Genomic DNA, 19,963 nt, shown 5'->3' on the forward strand with positions numbered 1-19,963 from the left:
GGTGGAGGTCACTCAAGTTATTGAATCTTGCAACTTCCCAACTTGTAAGCAATTCTAAAGCATCTAACCAACTCTAGATTTAGAGTTTCATTAGCCAGTGGCCACTCCAACTCAAACATGTCAATCTAGAGCCAATTCCACACCCTTTGCTCATTGAAGAAGTAAAGCAAATAGGTGCGTGCAAATAGGTGAGCGCACTGCTTGCAGAATGTTCACAACCTCTATTGTGATTAGATGGGGTACACTATTAGTTAGTGGTAATATGGAATGTATGTATACAAACAATTCATTAGGCATATAAAAACTTTCATTAGTTATTATTGATGGATGGTATCTATTATGGTACGGATAGTATATTCATAATTTTGGGTTATCGTGGCACAAGTAAACAGGACTTGGATCATTCATTGCATGGGGCCCTACCATTCTAGGTTCATGTCTGAAAATCTCATTGACTGGAAGATGCCAATATGGGAGATTTTTGAGGTAATTAATTTCCATCCATTGTAAGGCCCATCATATCAACACTATGGATCACCTAATCAAGGTTGTAGCTTACCTGATCCATGTTTAGTATCGATTGTGCAAGTGAGCTTGCTATTCATTGATTCATATCTTTAATCTATTAGGCCTCACTATTGATGTACCATCCTACAAAAGTCCAGCCATCCATTCATCCATTCATGATCCTTTTTTGTTGAATTTGGATGCTTTTGTGCTTCTAAATCACTTGGGATCTATGTTGACACAAGCAGAATATGTGGTTTTGTGATCCACAGATTCAACTGATTGTCTATCTGTAGATGGATCATACCTTAAAAGTCATACTTTAAATGCTTGGATCATAATCAACATAATAAGTGTTTAAAGAAAATGCCTCAGCATAGAGGGTTACACCTAATTTTACTACTAGGAATATTCATAGTGAGCTATGATTATTAATTTTTGTCATGGTTTACTTTTTTTTTTCCTTCCATTTTCTTTCTTTCAAGCATAGTTCTAAAACTCAGTGACTTGACCTGAAACTCAGCCAAGTGAACTTGACTGGACGATACTTGAAACCGAGTCACAAGAAAACTTGGCTCATTTGAGTGAGCTCAACTCAACAAGATTTTGAGTCGAGTCACAAGGAAACTCGCTTGTGACTTGTCGAGCCAGCCGGATGACTTGGTCAACTCAGTGCGACTCAAATTGAGTCATTAGCCACTGTGTGCTTGTTTAATAAATAAAAAAAAAAAATTGGCACTATTATAGGGTTGAAACACAACCATTTGAGGCCTTCAACCAATGAGCCAAACACCATGCATTTCACAACATCTCTCATTTTCTATTTTATTTATAAAGACTTGGTTGAGTCTTCAAGTTGATCCCGACACGTCGGATATCCAGTTGAGTTTCCAGTTTTTAAATTACGATTCCAAGTACTCTTGGATTCTTTGTATAAAAAATGAAGGGAAAATATATATATTAAAAAAAAAAAAAGAAGAAAAAAGTAAGACTTGAACGGGTACAAGAAAGAATGGAAGAAACAACAAAAGATTCTCTCTTAATAATATTGAAAACAAATGACAGTTGCACCAAACATGTTTATTCAATATGGATTAGTCCTACAATGTCATTGTAGATATTAGATGGGATTTAGTAATATAAGATGAACAAATACCTTGAACAATAGTAAGTATCAAGGTCGTGACATGTATTTTCAAACATCTATACAAAGGGTATGATCATTCGGAACCATAAGTATACCCTTTGAGTTTCTTTTGTATTAAATAAATGTATTTATCATTACATGACTCAAATCTTTTTTAGATATTGTATTAGATTTTTTTTTTATTTTTTTTATTTTTTTAAACCAAAAAAAATCTGTCTCACTAGTTTAAAACCCAAAAACATGCACCCTGTAGAGTGAAATGACCAAACTGCACTACTCTGCAAATTTTATTTTATTTTATTTCCTAAGATGTTGAATGGGATTTAATGATATGCTTAGATGAACAAATGCCTTGAACAATATTGAGTATCTAGGCTGTGAAAGTATATTTTAAAATATCTATACAAAGAATATGATCTGACAATTCATGTTGATTGTGAGAATTCAGATGACTTTATAGATAAGACATCATACACTAACCACCAGTAGACTTGATGCATTGAATAAAATTATTCATCACTATATGATACGAATCTTTTGTAGAATTTATATTAGAGATTTTCACCAAAAAAAAAAAAAAAAACTGGAGTTAAATATTGGAACATTCTAATTTTTTAGCCTTCTAATTATCATGGGAGGTGCGATTGTTGGATGGGTAGGATTTCATACACATACCACATGGTCCCACAATCCTTGACTAAACCAACTTTTGGGAAAATATGCAAAGGACATTTTGGACATGTTTTGGTCAAATGAAAAGTTATTGAAGATTTTTCTGTAATAAGTTCCTATAATCATATTTGAAAATTCCATCCATTAATATCATTTTATTCAAATTTATTTATTGAGGCTTCCTAATCCCTCACGAGTGTATAACCATGCCAATTGGAATGCCAACCTATGTGCCAAAAACTGGAGCAAAATTGATCCGTCGAGGTGTCTTTTTTCTCAAAGAATCAGGGAAAGTTTTGCACATCAGCTAGACCCACCTTACAATTGAATTGCATCCCATGTGGAATGCACATGCATTTTGCGTGCATGGTGTGTGTGTGCGTGCGCGCGCACGTGTGTGTGTGTGTGATGCTCATGTCCAATCTATTGGACTACTAGTTTACCGTCCAACCAGCGGATAATTTACATCCTCCCATGCTCATGCAACACCCAACCCCACCTAATAGGCTGGCCCCACCATGAGGAACACTGTACCAAGATGAGCCTGATCCACCCATCAGGTGGGTCAGGCATCTATCTTTTTTTCTTTTTTTCTTTTTTTTTCATATATATATATATATTAGAGGCTATCCATTGTTTTCTGTGGTGTGAGCTTTCTGATGAATGGATTGGGTGGATTCTTGAAGTAGGTGAGCCGGAACTTCTCATCTCTTTTTCAGGTCGGATAGCCATTGGGTTGATTCTTGAAGTAGGTGAGCTGGAACTTATCATCTCTCTTTCAGGTCTGATGGCGGGGAGAGGGCTCCTAGACAGGGTCAGTACTGACCACTTCGTAAATAAATGGGCTAGAATTTGTAGTCCTGGGCCATGAAATTCCAAAGCAAGCCACCCGAAAAACCTAACAGCCAACCCAGTCAATTGACAGCCTTATTCACACGCCAAGAGTTGGATATTCAGGAATTCCAAGTCATAAGTACCCAAAACCTGAAGATCCTGGACAGCAAACAAGGCCCTTAGCATATCTCTGAGGTGAGAATACTCTTTCTTGTTTCTATCCTTCATTAACCAATATACTACCTAAATCATCTTTATTCCCTTGAACAATTAAACAGTTCTTTCAACCCCAAGACGAGAACTGTGACTGCATTAGTAGTCAAGAGATTTTTAGCAATTGCCATGCATTCAGAGACAATAATCAATAAATGATCAACACTGAAGACCACGTTACCAAATGTAGCAGACAATATCAGTTCGTGGATAAGCTACTAGTCTCAATTCCAAGGAGAGAGAGATCGCGTTGAAGACAAGCTGCATTTTTGAAATGTAAACCGGTCATGCCAACATTTACGGCAGCCTCGATATTTACCACCCTGGAGCCAGTCAAGGATGGACTAAATGAGCCATTAATAAATAAATAAAAATTGTCAGAACATAATCGGTAGAGAAGAAAATTTGTAGAAGCATTGGGCATGAGCTATTGAAAGAAATCAGTCTAAGAATACTACTATGTGCATGTTGTAAATAACTTCCACCTGGCCATTCTATGGATAGAGAATTTTCTTTGTTTTTCCCTTTAATATTTTTGAATAAAAAGAAGTAAATCAGGCAAGTGTTTCAGGAGGCTCACGCCTCAGATTGGGATATTCATCTGAGGATGTTTCCATAGTATTCTAGCTAGGCGGATTAAGAAGAGGTCCCTTTGAGGTAATGTGATTGCTGCATGCATATAAATCTTAAGGATTTGATGCAATATTCTTTGACTGGCTGTCATAATAATTTTGATGGATGGGATGGATGGATTTTGTATGATTGGATGGACAGATGGATGATTGGATGGATAGATATAACGGATGGATGGGATGGATGGATTTTGTATGATTGGATGGACAGATGGATGGTTAATGGATTTGATGCATGTATGATTGGATGGATGGTTGAATGGATGTGATGGATGGATGACTGGATGGAAGAATGGTTGGATGGATGGATATGATGGGTGGATGGATGATGGATCATCCATGTGTATCATGTTTGTGTGCCTATTTATGCATGGAAGTATAATGTCGAATGTATTATGCATGTTGGTTTACATGCATGCATGGATTGACTTATTACTTGTTAATTGGTTTGATGAAATTTAAGTGATTAACTGATTATTGTGTTATTAATGGATGTTGTTATTGGTTGTATTTGCAGGTAGGTAGCAAGAAGTAAATTGTTGCCAAGATCGGGAAAAGAATGAGTAATAGGCATTGGTTGGAAACATGGATAGCTAATGGAAACGAATAAATATCGAAGTATTTGCAACTACTATGGACACTTATCAAATAGTGGGGAAGTGTCTAGGATGAAGGAGCACTTGTCGAGGGGGGATAAGAATATGAAGAATTGCCTAGGCATATCATGGAAGTGAGAGCAGAGATTCAAAAAGGGTTGAGTGAGGGGAAGACATATGAGGCAAGAATAGTAGGCATGGGAGAGGGACATCACGGAGGAGTTACAGGTTCCTAGATGGGGCGTAGGAACTGTTGAAGAGGAGCAAGATGACGATGATGAGCTATAGGATATCCAAAGGAATGCATTATTGAATGGGATAGGAGGGAGTACAGACAGACGATGCCCAAGTCAATGGCATCAGGGTGGAATAGGGAGCAAGGGAGAAGACTTGAGGAGACTAGACCGGCATTGGGAGCTCTAGACGAGAGAATGGTGAGAGCAACAAGGGCTGAGAGAGGCAGTAAGGGTGGTAGTGGTTCAGGTGGGCCTAGCCTACAGCGCGCTCAGAGCGTCAGTATTACAATAAAACTATTGTAGGTGCAAAGTAGAGGAGATTGAAAGACATGGAGCAAGGGAGTTTCAGAGAGACTATAGGGAGTGTCATAGCTAGGTGGTTCATTTCAAGCCACATGCCAACAAATGCAATAGCCAGCCCTCATTTTCATAATATAATCGACATCGTGCAGTGTGTTAAGATAGGCATGAAGCCTGCAACGCTAGAGGAGATCTTAGGGGTCTACCTTGATCAGGAGTATGAGGAAATGCAGGCTTAGGTATGTGAACTCAAGCCGAACTGAGAAACATACAGGATGACAGTCATCGGAGATGGGTGGACGGGACCTATGAAGTTGTCCATTATCAACTTCATGCTCTATTCTGGAGGGCAACCAGTTTTCCTCAAATCCGGTGATGCATCTGCCCACATAAGGGATCACTCATATATATAGAAACCTTTTAAAGGGAGTGAGTAGAGAGGTGGGGCTAAAGAATGTGGTTCAAGTTGTGATGGAGAACGACAATCCATTCGTCAAGGTAGGGAAGAGGTTGATGAAGTACAATATTTATTGTGCATGTCTCATTGTATTGATCTAATGCTCGAGACGATAGGCAAGAGAGGATCGAGAACACCATTGAGGTAGCGAGGAGAGTGACGAATTTCATATATAGTTACTCATGGTTAGTAGTTACGATGCATGAGTGTTGTTAGGGGGATATCACCGGATCGGGTGAGGACACAGATCACCACGAACTTTATTACACTTGAAAGCTTGTACAGCCACAAAACGAGGTTCAGGGGTTTATTCATATATGAGAGATACTTGGAGTGGAATAAGATACGGACCTAGAGTGTACAGAGAGTTGCAAAGATGGTGCTTATTGATTCCTACTGGAACATAGTTCATGATATCGTTGTCATCTTGCAGCCAATCTACAGGGCTCTTAGGGCCGTAAATAATGAGACATGGACTTTGATGGGGTTCGTACAAGCATATGAGATTAATGAAAGGGGGGATAAGCATTGCATCCCCTAATTCACATTTACGAGGGCTCTAGATCATTTATGATAGATTGATTAGTACTCTTGAGCATCCACTCCACCATGCTAGTTAGTTTATTATGTTTAGTTTTATTTTTTTTCACTTGTATTTTAATTATTATTTTTGTTTATATGTTAATGCAACTAAGTAAATATGATTTGAGTTTCAACATACTAGTTGAACCCCATGTTCCATTACAAACGTCGGCAATAAGAGGATCACGGATTGACGATGGTCATCTAGCAAGTCTATGAACCGTTGTTTCCTGACTTGAAGGAAAAAATCAAAATTCAAGAACCAGGTAATGCAAACTAAGCAAATTTCAATAATAGTAAAACAAAATTACTTTTTTATAATCTTTACAAATATGGTGATTAATTATGGTCATTTGTGAATCTGTGTTTATAGTTGTTGCGTTTTAGAAATACTATGGGTGTGTTCTCGATTGCACCAACAAAAGCATCGAGAGAAACGATGATGCCATGTGAGCATATTATAATTTTATTTACTTTTGTATGATTTATAATTAAGTAATTGCATTCCCTGTATAAATTGAAATATGCTTCTCATGGATATTTAGGCGACTGGTAGGTGATGTACCCACGCTGTAGTTATTGGCAACCCGTATTCTCGCCCAGATTGTATCATCTTCATCATGCGAGAAGAATTGGAGGATTTGGTTGCTCATACACACCAATAAGAGAAACAAATTGGGATATGAGAAGTTGCAAAAGCTCGTATACTGCTATTATAATATGAAGTTGAAAGAGATGCAACAACAGGAAAATCGAGACATGGAGGGACATAAAGACTCACTCGACTTAATGTCGATAGACACGATGGCACAACTCAGTAATAATGCTAAGGACCCACTTTATGAGTGGGTCAAGTCAACTGATTTAGATGATGCCGAGGAAGGCCCTGCTCTAAAGGTAGCAGCGTCTCTTGGTATTTATGTTGGCCAGGTAATCCGTGAGCAATGAACTGAGGCAGACTCCTTCGATGCTTTTATGAGAAATCCAATCAGCATTTCCAACATTGAAAGAAGAAAGTTGGACGCACCGAGGAGACTATTGCACAACTTGTCATCCATGGATATCAACGCAAAGCAATAAAGCTCCATTTTAGCTTTACCTCATGCACATGGGGGATATCACAGGTATGGGCATGGCGGCTCTGGCATTCAGTCATACTCGTCCACCCATGGATATGCATAACTGACAAAAAACTCTTCTGGTTATGGGTACGGAGGGGGACATTCGGGATACCCGCATGATTGGACCCAATACCATCCGGGCCAAGGTATCCCGTATCGGTATCGGTTGGCGTAACGGTGTCCTCCAAAACCGATACGGATACGGGGGCGTAACGGTGATACGGGGGCGTAACGGCCCGTAACGGCGCAAAAATTTTTTTTTGTCAAAAAAATATGAAAAAATATGGATTAAATACGGAATATTCTAAGCATTTCAAATATGCATTCATTTATAAATTGGAACATGTTTATGGTGGTGTAACGGTCCACTCTTTGGTGAGAAGTTGTATCGGACTGTCTGATGAATTTATGAACCAGATAATCTGAATTTGACTACAAAATTCATATATTTAATTTTCTAACTATCTACTATCAATGATAGATATATTAGAATGAATGTAATATGAAAATATCTTACATTTAGGTGTTTGCAATTATTTTTGAGGGCCAAAATTCATGTGTAAATAGAAAAAAATATATAAAAAAAATATAAAATGGTACCCCAAATATGTAAAATGCACATTAACATGTTCTACTATGATTAACACATCATATGACATCATTAAAACAGCAAAAGAATCATTAAAAATGATTTTCGAATTTTCAAATAAAGGGCCTAAATAAATGCTTAAATATAAAAAAATATAAAAAAAATATAAAATGGCACCCCAAATATGTAAAATGCACATTAACATGTTCTACTATGATCAACACATCATATGACATCATTAAAACAGCAAAAGAATCATTAAAAAATGATTTTTTGAATTTTCAAAAAAAGGGCCGAAATAAATGCGTAAATAGAAAAAATATAAAAAAATATAAAATGGAACCCCAAATCTGTAAAATGCACATTAACATGTTCTACTATGATTAACACATCATATGGCATCATTAAAACAGCAAAACAATCATTAAAAATGATTTTTCGAATTTTCAAAAAAAGGGCCAAAATAAATGCGTAAATAGAAAAAATATAAAAATATATAAAATGGAACCTCAAATCTATAAAATGCACATTAACATGTTCTACTATGATTAACACATCATATGATGTCATTAAAACAGCAAAAGAATCATTAAAAAATGATTTTTCGAATTTTCAAAAAAAGGGCCAAAATAAGTGCGTAAATAGAAAAAAATATTAAAAAAATATAAAATGGCACCCCAAATCTGTAAAATGCACATTAACATGTTCTACTATGATTAACACATCAAATGGCATGATTAAAACAGCAAAACAACCATTAAAATTTGATTTTTCGAATTTTAAAAAAAGGGGCCAAATTCATGCGTAAATAGAAAAAAATATTAAAAAATTATTAAATGGCACCCCAAATCTGTAAAATGTACATTAACATGTTCTACTATGATTAACACATCATATGACATGATTAAAACAGCAAAACATATTAAAAAAAGTATAAATACCTATTTTTGACGAATTTCTGAAAAATGGCCCACCGAGCTTTGATTCAAAAAAATCTGTGATATAATGTGTTTTTATCTCAAATACCTAGCTAAGGTTGGTCGAAATTAGTAGTAGAAGGAGTGAAAAACAGTTTGGAAGCAAGAGGTTTAAAAAAAACAGCAAAAAATGAGCTAAAAATGAAAAAAAAAAAAAAAGTTACCGTTACGGGCCCGTAACGGGCCCGTTACGGCCGTTACACCCCGTAACGGGCCCGTATCGGCCGATACGGGTACAAAAAATCGTATCGGCCGATACGGCCCCGAAACGGGTAACGGTTCGCACCGTTACCGTTACGTATCGGCCGATACGGCCGATACGTAACTGATTTGGCACACCCTGATCCGGGCGTTAGTATTGGAGTCGGCCTATACCCTACTTAGCCACAATAAGTGTTTATCATGTAGTATCCATGTCTGAGCAAACTCAAACAATTCGGGGAAGCTAAGTATCAGAGATACATGAGAGAGTACCTCAATTTGTATAAATAGGTGATGACCTAGGCAAATTATTGTTAACACATTGAGCAGTAGTATTATGACAGACAGCGTAGGTATTTAGGTGACGACTATGTACCACCTCGTTCCGCTCCATTTCAGTTCTACCTTATGCATATGGGGGATATCACGGGTATGGGCATGGTGGTTTTGACATTCAAGCATATTCTGTAACACCCCAAACTTTTTAATACAAGAGTATTGAAAGTTCTCGAGTGTTTCCATGAATTTAACCTATTACGTACACGTGTATAGTACCAATCTAGCTAAGTTAACCCTATATCCATCCTCTAACGTGAATCTGACTGATTAAGAATGATTTTCATCCATAAATCAAGTCATCCGACTGTTGATCATGTGGTTTGATATATGTACCTTCCCTTGACTAAATCAGCAAATAACTTTTTATCCATAATTATTTAGATGTAAGTTCTTTTGTAAGAATTGTTTAGAAATGAGCATAGAACCATGTAGAACTATTAGATTTCACAAAACTCTTAGATCAGTAATAATTACGAAAATGTCATTAACCTAGACCCCTGAATTTTAGATCACACGGTTCCCCCAATCTGCTTGATGAGAAATTTTACACCATGCCTATTTATCATAAATTAACCATACATGTCGATTTTCAGCCATTAGATCATCATAGAAGTGGCCCAATTGACAAATCAGCCCCTTAACCGTTGATTTTGGTGTCCATCGAGTGAAGAAAGGTCATGGGTAGTCGTAGTAGGATATTTCCTTTCATATGAACGACTTGGATTGCCCATCATATGGACCAAGTGTGAAATATGAAGCCCCACTTTGATAGGCTTTTCCTTAGGCGTGAAGTTATCCTTTCGAGGCTTATCAACTTTGTATAAATCTAGATCTTCAGATCTAACCACTTATTGCCATCCATCGAAATTCAAACTTGGACCACACTTTGGCCTCACATGACTATGACATTATACAAAATTTAGATCCCGATCTATAATCTTACACTATTGAACGCAAAAGCCAATTCCTTCCTTTTGACACAAAAGGTGAGGTTTTAGATCTAGCCCTTTTCCACCATTGATCAACCACCAAATTTTGTCAAATTGTTTGCCTATCTTGACTACACATTTCCTCCAAAATTGGTCCCTGATCATTTAGCATGGACTGCTAATTAAGATTAAATTCGTTTCAACGCTCGTTAGGAGAATTTCAAGACAATCTTACGTAAAGCCCGGATCTGCTTCATACTTGGGTTCATAGACCAACATGACCCGACTAGATTGATGAATGAAATGGATTTCTCAAAAATTCATCGTAGTGGACCCCACTGATTCCGTACAAACGAACCGGAAGGTGTAACTTCCGCAAGCCAATGCATGAGGAATCGGTTACGTAAGTAACTTCTTACGATAACTCTCACTCACACGTTGTTGCAATGCGTAGCCTGCCAAAAGCTCGGATCAGCCCCATATTTGAACGCATAGGCCCAAAGGATTCGACCAAGAAGATGAGTGGGAGAGATTCTTGAATGGACCCCAGGTTGGGACCCACCTAACGACTCAAATTTCAAATCAAAAGAATAACCTGTAGGTATGGCCCGCCTCAAAAATCAGGCCCACCTTACACTTTAAAACGGGCCATAAAACAAATAGACAGAGTGGATTTCTTGTAACATCCCTGTGGACCCCGCAATCTAATGAGTGTGCACAAAAGGTGTATGCACCCCAGCACACCACGATTCCAATCACGGTCAAACCACATTTGACCCGTGAGCTTCCGAAAAAGGGAGAACACCTCCTTGACTTCGAGCACCGTTTGCAACTAGGACAGACAGTGACTGAGTGAAGGCGTTGTGGCCCACCATCACGATCAATCCGAATGACCTGAACCGTCCATCGTGGCCAGGGGTCAAAATTGACCAGACCTTAGATCCCCTCGCACTTTTCCAAGCTCCCACGTGTACACAATATCGAGCACAAGCAGTTGGGCTGCGAGTGGACGATTTGTGATCGAGGTTGACTGGGCCACACTTCATTCCATTTGGAAAATCCGAACCACCCATTGAGCCTAACTCATAGTTACGGTCATGACCATAAGATCCATAGTCCCATGCAACCAGCTACATGCACGACAACAAGCACGGGAGGAAATTCCCCTTCCCTTTAACGGCAGTCCGAGAAATCTGGCCACCCAGATTCATGACGATCTGAGCCGTCCACCAATGTCCATAGGACAAATCCAACCAAACCCCCAACCTTTTTCACACCAAACTAAACCAAGAAACCAAACATATTTCCGTCCGCCCTCCTTTCTCTACGCAAACAAGAAACCTGTGTAAGTTTTCTTGCGTATTCACGGCTGCGCAATTGCGTAACCAACCTCAAGAAGAGTCTGGAACTCTTGTGCCTATAAAAGCCATGTATCCGACCAGGAGGTGAAGGGAAGAAAGGAAAAAAAAAAAAGGAAGAAACGAGAGAGAGAGAGAGAGAGAGAGGAGAAAGAAAAGAAAAAGAAAAGGAAAAGAAAGAGTGAGAAGAGGATTGAGAGAAAGAAGGATCGAGTTGAACAGAGTCGACTCGACATGGAAATTCTGCTGAAGATGCAGGATGGATCAAGCTAAGGTTAATTACTAATCAGGTTAACCCTCTCATCTACTGAATTTATATCTAATTGGTTTCCTTGGTAAGGTAGAGCTTAAACCTAGATCTTAAGCTAAATCCTAACCTTCGATCTTAACCATATGAGACAGTTAATGGAATGAGCTAACCACTCGAATTGTTTAAAATCATGTTAGAATTTAATCCTACGGTGTATACTCACTCTCAAGGGAGAAACGACGTTCGAGGTGAAGGTTTTATCCTTTAAGCTTACTTTAATTTAAGTTGATATGTATTTATTGCTTTTTACTTGTTCTCATGATTCTCTCTGCAATTGTTTACCTTATCATCAACAATTATTTACTCTTTAGGAATTATGATATGATGTTAATTACGAGTAATCTTGATGAATTTATGTGGGGTGATGGATACAAGCCTTGCCTTGCTTTTACCAATTTTGTTGAGTTAGCCCTTGCTACTCATCTCTTATTGAGTTAGCCTTTGCCACTCTTATCTTTATTGAGTTGGCCCTTGCCACTCTTCTCTTTATTGAGTTGGCCTTGTCACTCTCTCCTTTTGTTTAATTTGGTCATTGCCACTTTTATTGAGTTAACCATTGTCACTCCTCTTTATTTTATCAGCCTTGTGCTATTATCTATTTTTATAGCGTGGGCATGTGTCTTGATATTCCAAAGCTCCCATAATTCAATGGATTTCTCTCCTTGGTGCAAGTACTATGTTAGGAATCCCTCGTCTAGTGATCGAATATATAGCGTGGACGTAATGCTTTTTGGGTAACGATCCCTGGGGCGACACGTAATTCCATATTTCATGGGTAGTGGTGCACAGATCGATGTAAGTAATTCACAATGCGTGTTACATCACTTCCAAGATTAGATGTTGCAAATAGTTGCTCCATGAACAAATCGTGTCACGTAATTCATCCAGTCATGTGTTGTGTTTGTCTTGGGGTAACCGCATAAATCCATATTAAACGTGGGACACCGGTGAATCTCCGCAGTATAGGATGCGGGGCGAGTCAGATAACTTTAATCATATTTCACATTGTGGCGATTGCTAAGTGTGATTAACCGCATATACTTTGCTAGGCATGCATCTCATGTAGATTGCTTGTGCATATTGATACCTCTTGTAGTTGTGGAGTACGGGACGTATCAGAACTTTTACATTGCTTTTATGGATCTCTTGAATTATTGTTAATCTCATAGGATGACCATCACTATGAGTAGGGCATTTACCCTCTCCAACCGTACAGATGATGCAGGTGACGTACAGATTGAAGACCTAGAGGACCATCTCCTAATAGAAGATTATACTGAAAGAATAAGATGATAGTTTTATGATTTAGTTTCATATTTCCACTGTAAACTCGATAAATGTAATAAGCTCCCATTGAGAGGACATTTGATTATTCTTTTACTCTGATGAAATAATCAATATAGTCGATTTTATTCTCGTGAATGCTACCTTCATGAATGTATCTGGATGTGATCCAAATGAAAAAATAATAATAATAATAAGGTGCGATTTTTAAAAGCATCCAATTTATACATTATTAACAACCGATTTTTTAGGGCATGAGTACAAAATTTGGCTGTGAAAATTAGGGATGTTACATACTCATCCACTCAAGGATACACGCAACCGATAAATAGTTTTTCCAATTATGGGCACGGAGGGGAATACTCGGGCTACCCGTACGATTGGACACAATACTATCCAAGAGTCGAGGTTGGAGTCAATTTGTACCCTACTCAACCGCAATAAATATTCGTCACGTAATACCCACGTCTGAGCGTACTCGGACAATTTGAGGAAGATGAGTATTAGAGATATGTGAGAGAGTACCTCCCCTAGTACGAATAGCCGATAACCTAAGTAAATTATTGTTGACACATTGAGCAGTTGTACGACAGATAGAGTAGGTATTCAAATGACGAAGGTACGTATTTTAATTCATTTACTTTTTACATGACTTAGTTATTGTTTGGTACTTACATTTGTATTATATAAACTCATTTTAGCTACTATTACATTGATTTCTTATGCCATCACACTTATTATAACATAAATGCAAGTACCAAAATGAGTCTATATAATATAAAATGAGGGGATGACTTAAAAGCATGTGCTATCATAGGAAACCAAGGCAATAGTAACCAAATTGAGTTTATATAATACAAATGCAGATATCAAACAATAACTAAGACATGTAAAAAGTCAAGGAACTAAAAAATGTACCTATTTGGTCCCCTTATATCCGCATGGAGCTACGAAGTGACTCGTAGTTGTCACCTGAATCCCTACTATCTATTTTAATACTACTGCCCAATGTGTCGATAGTAATTATCTACTCGCACCAATGGAGGTACTCTATCAAGTATCATTGATACTCATCCTCCCAAAACTATATGAGTACGCCCAAACGTTGGTATTGCATGATGAACCCAAACTATGGCTAAATAGGGTCCTAAGGGTATGGACTGACTCCAACCTCAACTCCTAAATAGTATTGGGCCTAGTCATACGGATACCCTAAATATCACCTTCCATACCCATAATCGGAAGAGTTATCTGTCAATTGCACAGATCCATGGGTGAACGAGTATGACTGAATGTCGAAGCTATCACATCCATAGCCATGATATCCCCCATGTGCATAAGGTGGAATTGAAGTGGAGCTTTCTTACTCTGAGCTGATTTTCATAAATGATTGACAAGCGATGTGCAAGAAACTCCTCGACAAGTCCCACTTTTTTCCCGACACTAAAAATATAGACTGAGCAGTGCCACTCTCATCGAAGATGGTGGATAAGATCCATCCATAGTTGTCATCCTAAATGGCATGGTCAAAGTAGGCCTCTTCAATGAATTGGACAACAATCACCAACTCTGACCCGCCATGCACCCACCACCACTATCACCTCTACCTAGTCACTACCACCTACATCGGTGCTAATGTCGTTGCCATGCCCACCAAACTTGCCTCCATCCCCTCCCTCACCACCGCTATCATCATCATCATCCCCATCACCACCATCGGATGGGGGTAAAGTCTCATCATCATCGCTCAATACAACTCAACCATGAGGAGGTTGTGAAGATGCCTCACCACCCCCATCAGGATGTACCAGACTCCTCATCAAAGCATCTAAGGAGTTTTCCTTAGCCCTCTGCTCACTAACTACCTAGTCGACGTTAATACCAAGAGATGTTGCTCCCTCAACTATTCCAAAGCAGGGCCTCCCTTGGCATCATCTAAATCGGCCGACTTGACTCACCACAGAGTGGGTCCTCAACATCATCACCAAATTATGCTATTGTGCCTATTAACATCAGGTCGAGCGGTTCCTAATGTCCCTCCATGTCTTGATTTGCTCGTAGGTGCCTCTCTTTCAACTTTGTATTAAAATAGCAATATACAAGCTTTTACAACTTCTCATATTCCTCTTGTTGGTGTATATGAGCAACCACGTCTTCTAATTCCTCTTACGTGGATAAGATGATATAGTCTGGGCAAGAACATAGATGGTCAATAACTGTAGTGTGGGTACATCACCTCCATACATAACCCACCACTCGCCTGCATATCCATGAGAAAAATATTTTGGTTTAAATGGGGAACGCAATTAATTATAAACCATACTACAGTAAATAAAACAATAAATACACTCGCATGGCATCATCATTTCTCTCGATGCTTTTGTTGGTGACTAAGAATGCACCCCCAGTATCTATAAAATGCAACAACTGTAAACACGAATTCACAAATGACGGTTATTAATCACCATATTATAGAGATTTAAGAAAGTAAATTTATTTTACCATTACCGAAATTTGCTCAATTTACATTACTTGGTTCCCGAAAATTGCATTTTCCTTTTGAGTCAGGGAACAACATTTTATAGACCCGATGAACATCAATTCATGATCCTCCCATAGCCAACGTCTGTAATGGAACTTGGGTTCGTATGCTAAAAGTCAAATCATATTTACTCAGTTGTATCAACATATTAACAAAAGTAATACATAAAGTGCAAGTGAAAATGATAATAATAATAATAATAATAAAGTTAAATGTAACAAACTTACCAGCCGGAGGGAGTGGATGCTCTAGGGTCCTAGTCCATCTGTCATCGATGATCTAGAGTACCCATATATGCGAATTGGGGATATGACTTGTAACCCCTTTCATCGATCTCATGAGCTTGTACATGGACCTCATCCAAGGCCACATCTCATTACCTATGACCCTAAGAACCTTGTAGATCTAAGACAGGATGGCAACAACATCATGAACTCTCTCACAGAAGAAATCACTAAGCATTGCTGTTGCAACCTTTGTGCACTCTATGTTTGTCTTTGATTCCACTCTTAAGTATCTCTCAGATTTGAACAAAACTTAAGCCCCGCTCTATGCTTGTATAAGTTGTTGAGTGCAATAAAGTTTGTGGCAAACCGTATCATACTCAATCTTACGATATCCCCTTGACAATGCTCGTGCATCGCAACTAACAAACATGAGTGACTATATGAAGTTCGTCACCCTCCTCATTGCCACAATGGTGTTCATGACTATCTCTCTCTGGCTTATTGCCTCAGGCATCAGATCAATGCAATGAGCCATGCATAGGGTCCACTATATATTATACTTCATCAACTTCTTCCCCACCTTGATGAACACACTTTCGTTGTCCGTCATAACTTCAATCAAATTCTTTAGCCCCACCTCTTTAATCACTCCCTTCTAAAGGTTGAATATATAGGAGTGATCCTTTATTCAAACGAATACATTAACTGATCCGTGAAAAACAAACTACCCTCCATAATAGACCATCAAGTTGATAATGAACAAGTTTGGGGGTTCCATCCACCCATTGTATGTGATTGTCATCCTATACGTCTCCTAGTTCGGCTTGAGTTTATGTACCTAAGCTTGCATCTCCTCAAACTCTTGATCAAAGTAGACCCCCAAGATCTCCTCTGGCATTGGAGGCTTCATGTCTATCCCAACAATGTTGCACGGTGTCAATCATATTTTGGAAATGAGGGGTGGCTACTGCATTTGTTGGTATGTGGTTCAAAATGAACCACATAGCTATGGTGCTCCCCGTAGTCTCCTTGAAACCCCCAATGCTCCATATGTCTTTCATTCTCCTATGCTTTGCACCTGCAATGGGTGCATCAGTAACACAAGCGCTCTGGGCAAGGTGTGCAAAAATGGTTACATTTATGCCATAGTGGCTATAAGAATCGGTATAGCCTCATGACAGAGAAGAAAACGAAAGAAAAAGAAAAAGAAAAAAATACCTCTAATTTATTTCTTCTTCAGCTGCAACTGTTGCAACAGCCAGTAGCTCTCTCTCTCTCTCTCTCTCTCTCTCTCTCTCTCTCAAAACAAAATGGCTACGTAGCCAATTTCCATCCACATTTCTTTTTTTACCACTCCAAAGGCGCACGACGCTAATTGCACATCCACTGTTTCGTGGGGCCCATCTTGTTGTATGCCTTGTATATCCATGTTGTCCATCAGTTTTGCCAACTCATTTTAGGGCATGGTCCCTAAAATGAAGTAGATCCAAATCTCAAGTGGACCCTAGTAGGGATTGAATGTCCACTGTTAAAAATGTCCTAAGGCCCACCACAATGTTTATTTGCCATCCAACCTGCTGATAAGGTCACACAGATCTAGATGAAGGGAAACACAAATATCAGCTTAATCCAAACTTTTTTGACCCCTAGGAAGTTTTTAATGGTGAACGTTCAATCACCATTGTTTCCTATGATGTGGTCCACCTGAGATTTTGATCTGCTTCATTTTTTTGGACCATTGCCTAAAATGAATTGGCAAAACAGATGGACGGCATGGATATACCACACATATATCAAGGCCCCACATTTAGGGCCTCACCAAACTAAACTAGATTGGGTACAAACCACCGACCTTGGTGGCGCATTGACGTTGCAAAGTTTTATGGGGTCCCATCATGATGTATGTGTTATATCCACACCATCCATCCATTTTTCCATATTATTTTAGGACAAGAGCCAAAAATGAGGCAAATCCAAAGTTCAAGTGGACCACACCACAAAAATGGTGGGGATTGAACGCCTACCATTGACCTTCCTGGGGAGCACAAAAGTTTTAGATCAAGCTTATATTTTTGTTTTTCCTTCATCTAGGTTTGTCTAACCTTATGAACACATTGGATGAAAAATAAACATCATGGTGGGCCCTAGGAAGGTTTCAATGGCGAGCATCATTGTCCCCACTACTTTCTGTGGTGTGGTCCACTTGAGCTTTGGATCTACTTCATTGTTGTGCTCATGCCCTAAAATTATCTAGCAAAATAGATGGATAGTGTGGATATAACAAATACATCCTATGTCAAAACACCACTGAGGTTGGTGGTGTGTGCTACACTACACGATCTAAGTCCCACCTAATTTGGCCCTTAAAAAAATTATATACAAGGCATGTATCAACTCAAAATTAACCAATTTAATTATTGGATTGTTGTTGCTAAGATACAATCCCAAAATCAAATTGTTTGAACGATTTTAATTGTTAATTTGCATACACCTATTTTTGAAATAGGACCATTTGATATTTTCATTCTTCACCGTCCAATAAATGTCCACCGATCCATTAGTGGGATAAGTGTCAATAAATTGGATGAATTTGAGGCTGATTTGGGGCATCAAATGGTCCAGCAAATCAGCCCCAAATTAGCGACACTACATTCGAATTTAATTTCAATTTTTTATTAAGATTTATTAGAGGAAATTGTATCAAATTGTTAGATATAGAAATTACATGATACGACACAAGTCTCTAGAATCTATATGTTGAAATGAAATGTACCCCCCCCCCCGAAAAGGCGAACCAGCTTCCGTCATTGTACTTTAGGGCAGTCATACTAGATAAAGGGGGGCGCGTCACGTTTTTCAGCTACCTCGAAACCCTCTCTCTACAGTGTCAATGCCCCCCCCCCCCCCCCTCAAGCCTAGACCTCCCAAATGCCGACCTAATCTCCTCAAGTCATCTCCCACCTTGAGGATATATTGAGTCAAGCATCACCCTATCTATATTCCCTCCTATCTTGCTCAGTAACACAAGCCTCAAGATATACCAACAACTCCAAATCATCATCATCCTACCCAACCGTCCCTAAGCCCTGTCCCGGAACCCATAACTCCTTGATGTCCTTCTCCATTGCTTGTTGTTGCTACCTATGTCTCTTCCCCTCACTTAACATTTTCCAATCTCTACTCTCACTTCCTTTAATACACTTAGGCAGACCTTCACATTCTTATATTCCCCTGCCAAGAGCTTCTTCAGCCTAGACACCTTCCACATCTTGATATGGAACCACAATAGTCGCAAATACTTCCACATTTATTCGCCTCCATTGGTCGTCCACGTTTCCATGAAATGCCTCTCCTTTTCCCGATCCCGACGATATTTTACTTCATGCTATTTGCATACAAATACAACCAATAAAATTGATAACAAAAAAAAATAAATTTAATTAATTAATTAAATTAAATTAAATCCAAACATAGTAAGAAACAGGGTAAGTTCACATGCATGTATAAAGGCAGGCCATCTACAACCAGAAAATGTGCCAACATGGCATACGGTTATGAGATACAACCTTCCATCAGGTAGTCCCACTGCATAGATGCCCTGGCCCAAAGAAAAAGGATGGTCCACTTAATAGGTAGGCTCCAATTTATAAAATAAATGGGCAACTAAAATAAACTAGGGCCAGTTTTTCTAAGCCATCCAAATGTTTTTAATATCATGATCTCATGATGGCGGACCATCCTGATTTTTTGGCCAGATGGTCAGCTAACAATGGTCAGACCCCCCTGATGGACGATTTGGATCTTGCTCCTGTGTGCCATGCTCGCACACGGGCCACTGTGTAAGTTGGCTGCCTTGTACATGTGTGCTTAACAGACCATCTTTAGATATTGTACTGCAGAGACGAGTTCC

The 19,963-nt window shown here is 38.8% G+C and overlaps 1 protein-coding gene across 1 annotated transcript in view; it reads right to left on the reverse strand.

The window, feature by feature from the left end:
• Positions 1-3,351: 3,351 nt before the first annotated feature.
• LOC131240004 (flavin mononucleotide hydrolase 1, chloroplatic) overlaps positions 3,352-19,963 on the reverse strand; it is a 46,237-nt gene continuing 29,625 nt past the window's right edge. The window contains exon 7 of the mRNA XM_058237992.1: positions 3,352-3,696. Within this exon, the coding sequence (XP_058093975.1) occupies positions 3,573-3,696 (124 nt within the window). The 3' untranslated portion in view covers positions 3,352-3,572. The remainder of the gene's footprint in view (positions 3,697-19,963) is intronic.

This window comes from Magnolia sinica, chromosome 3, assembly GCF_029962835.1.
Source record: "Magnolia sinica isolate HGM2019 chromosome 3, MsV1, whole genome shotgun sequence".
NCBI classification, from domain to species: domain Eukaryota; kingdom Viridiplantae; phylum Streptophyta; class Magnoliopsida; order Magnoliales; family Magnoliaceae; genus Magnolia; species Magnolia sinica.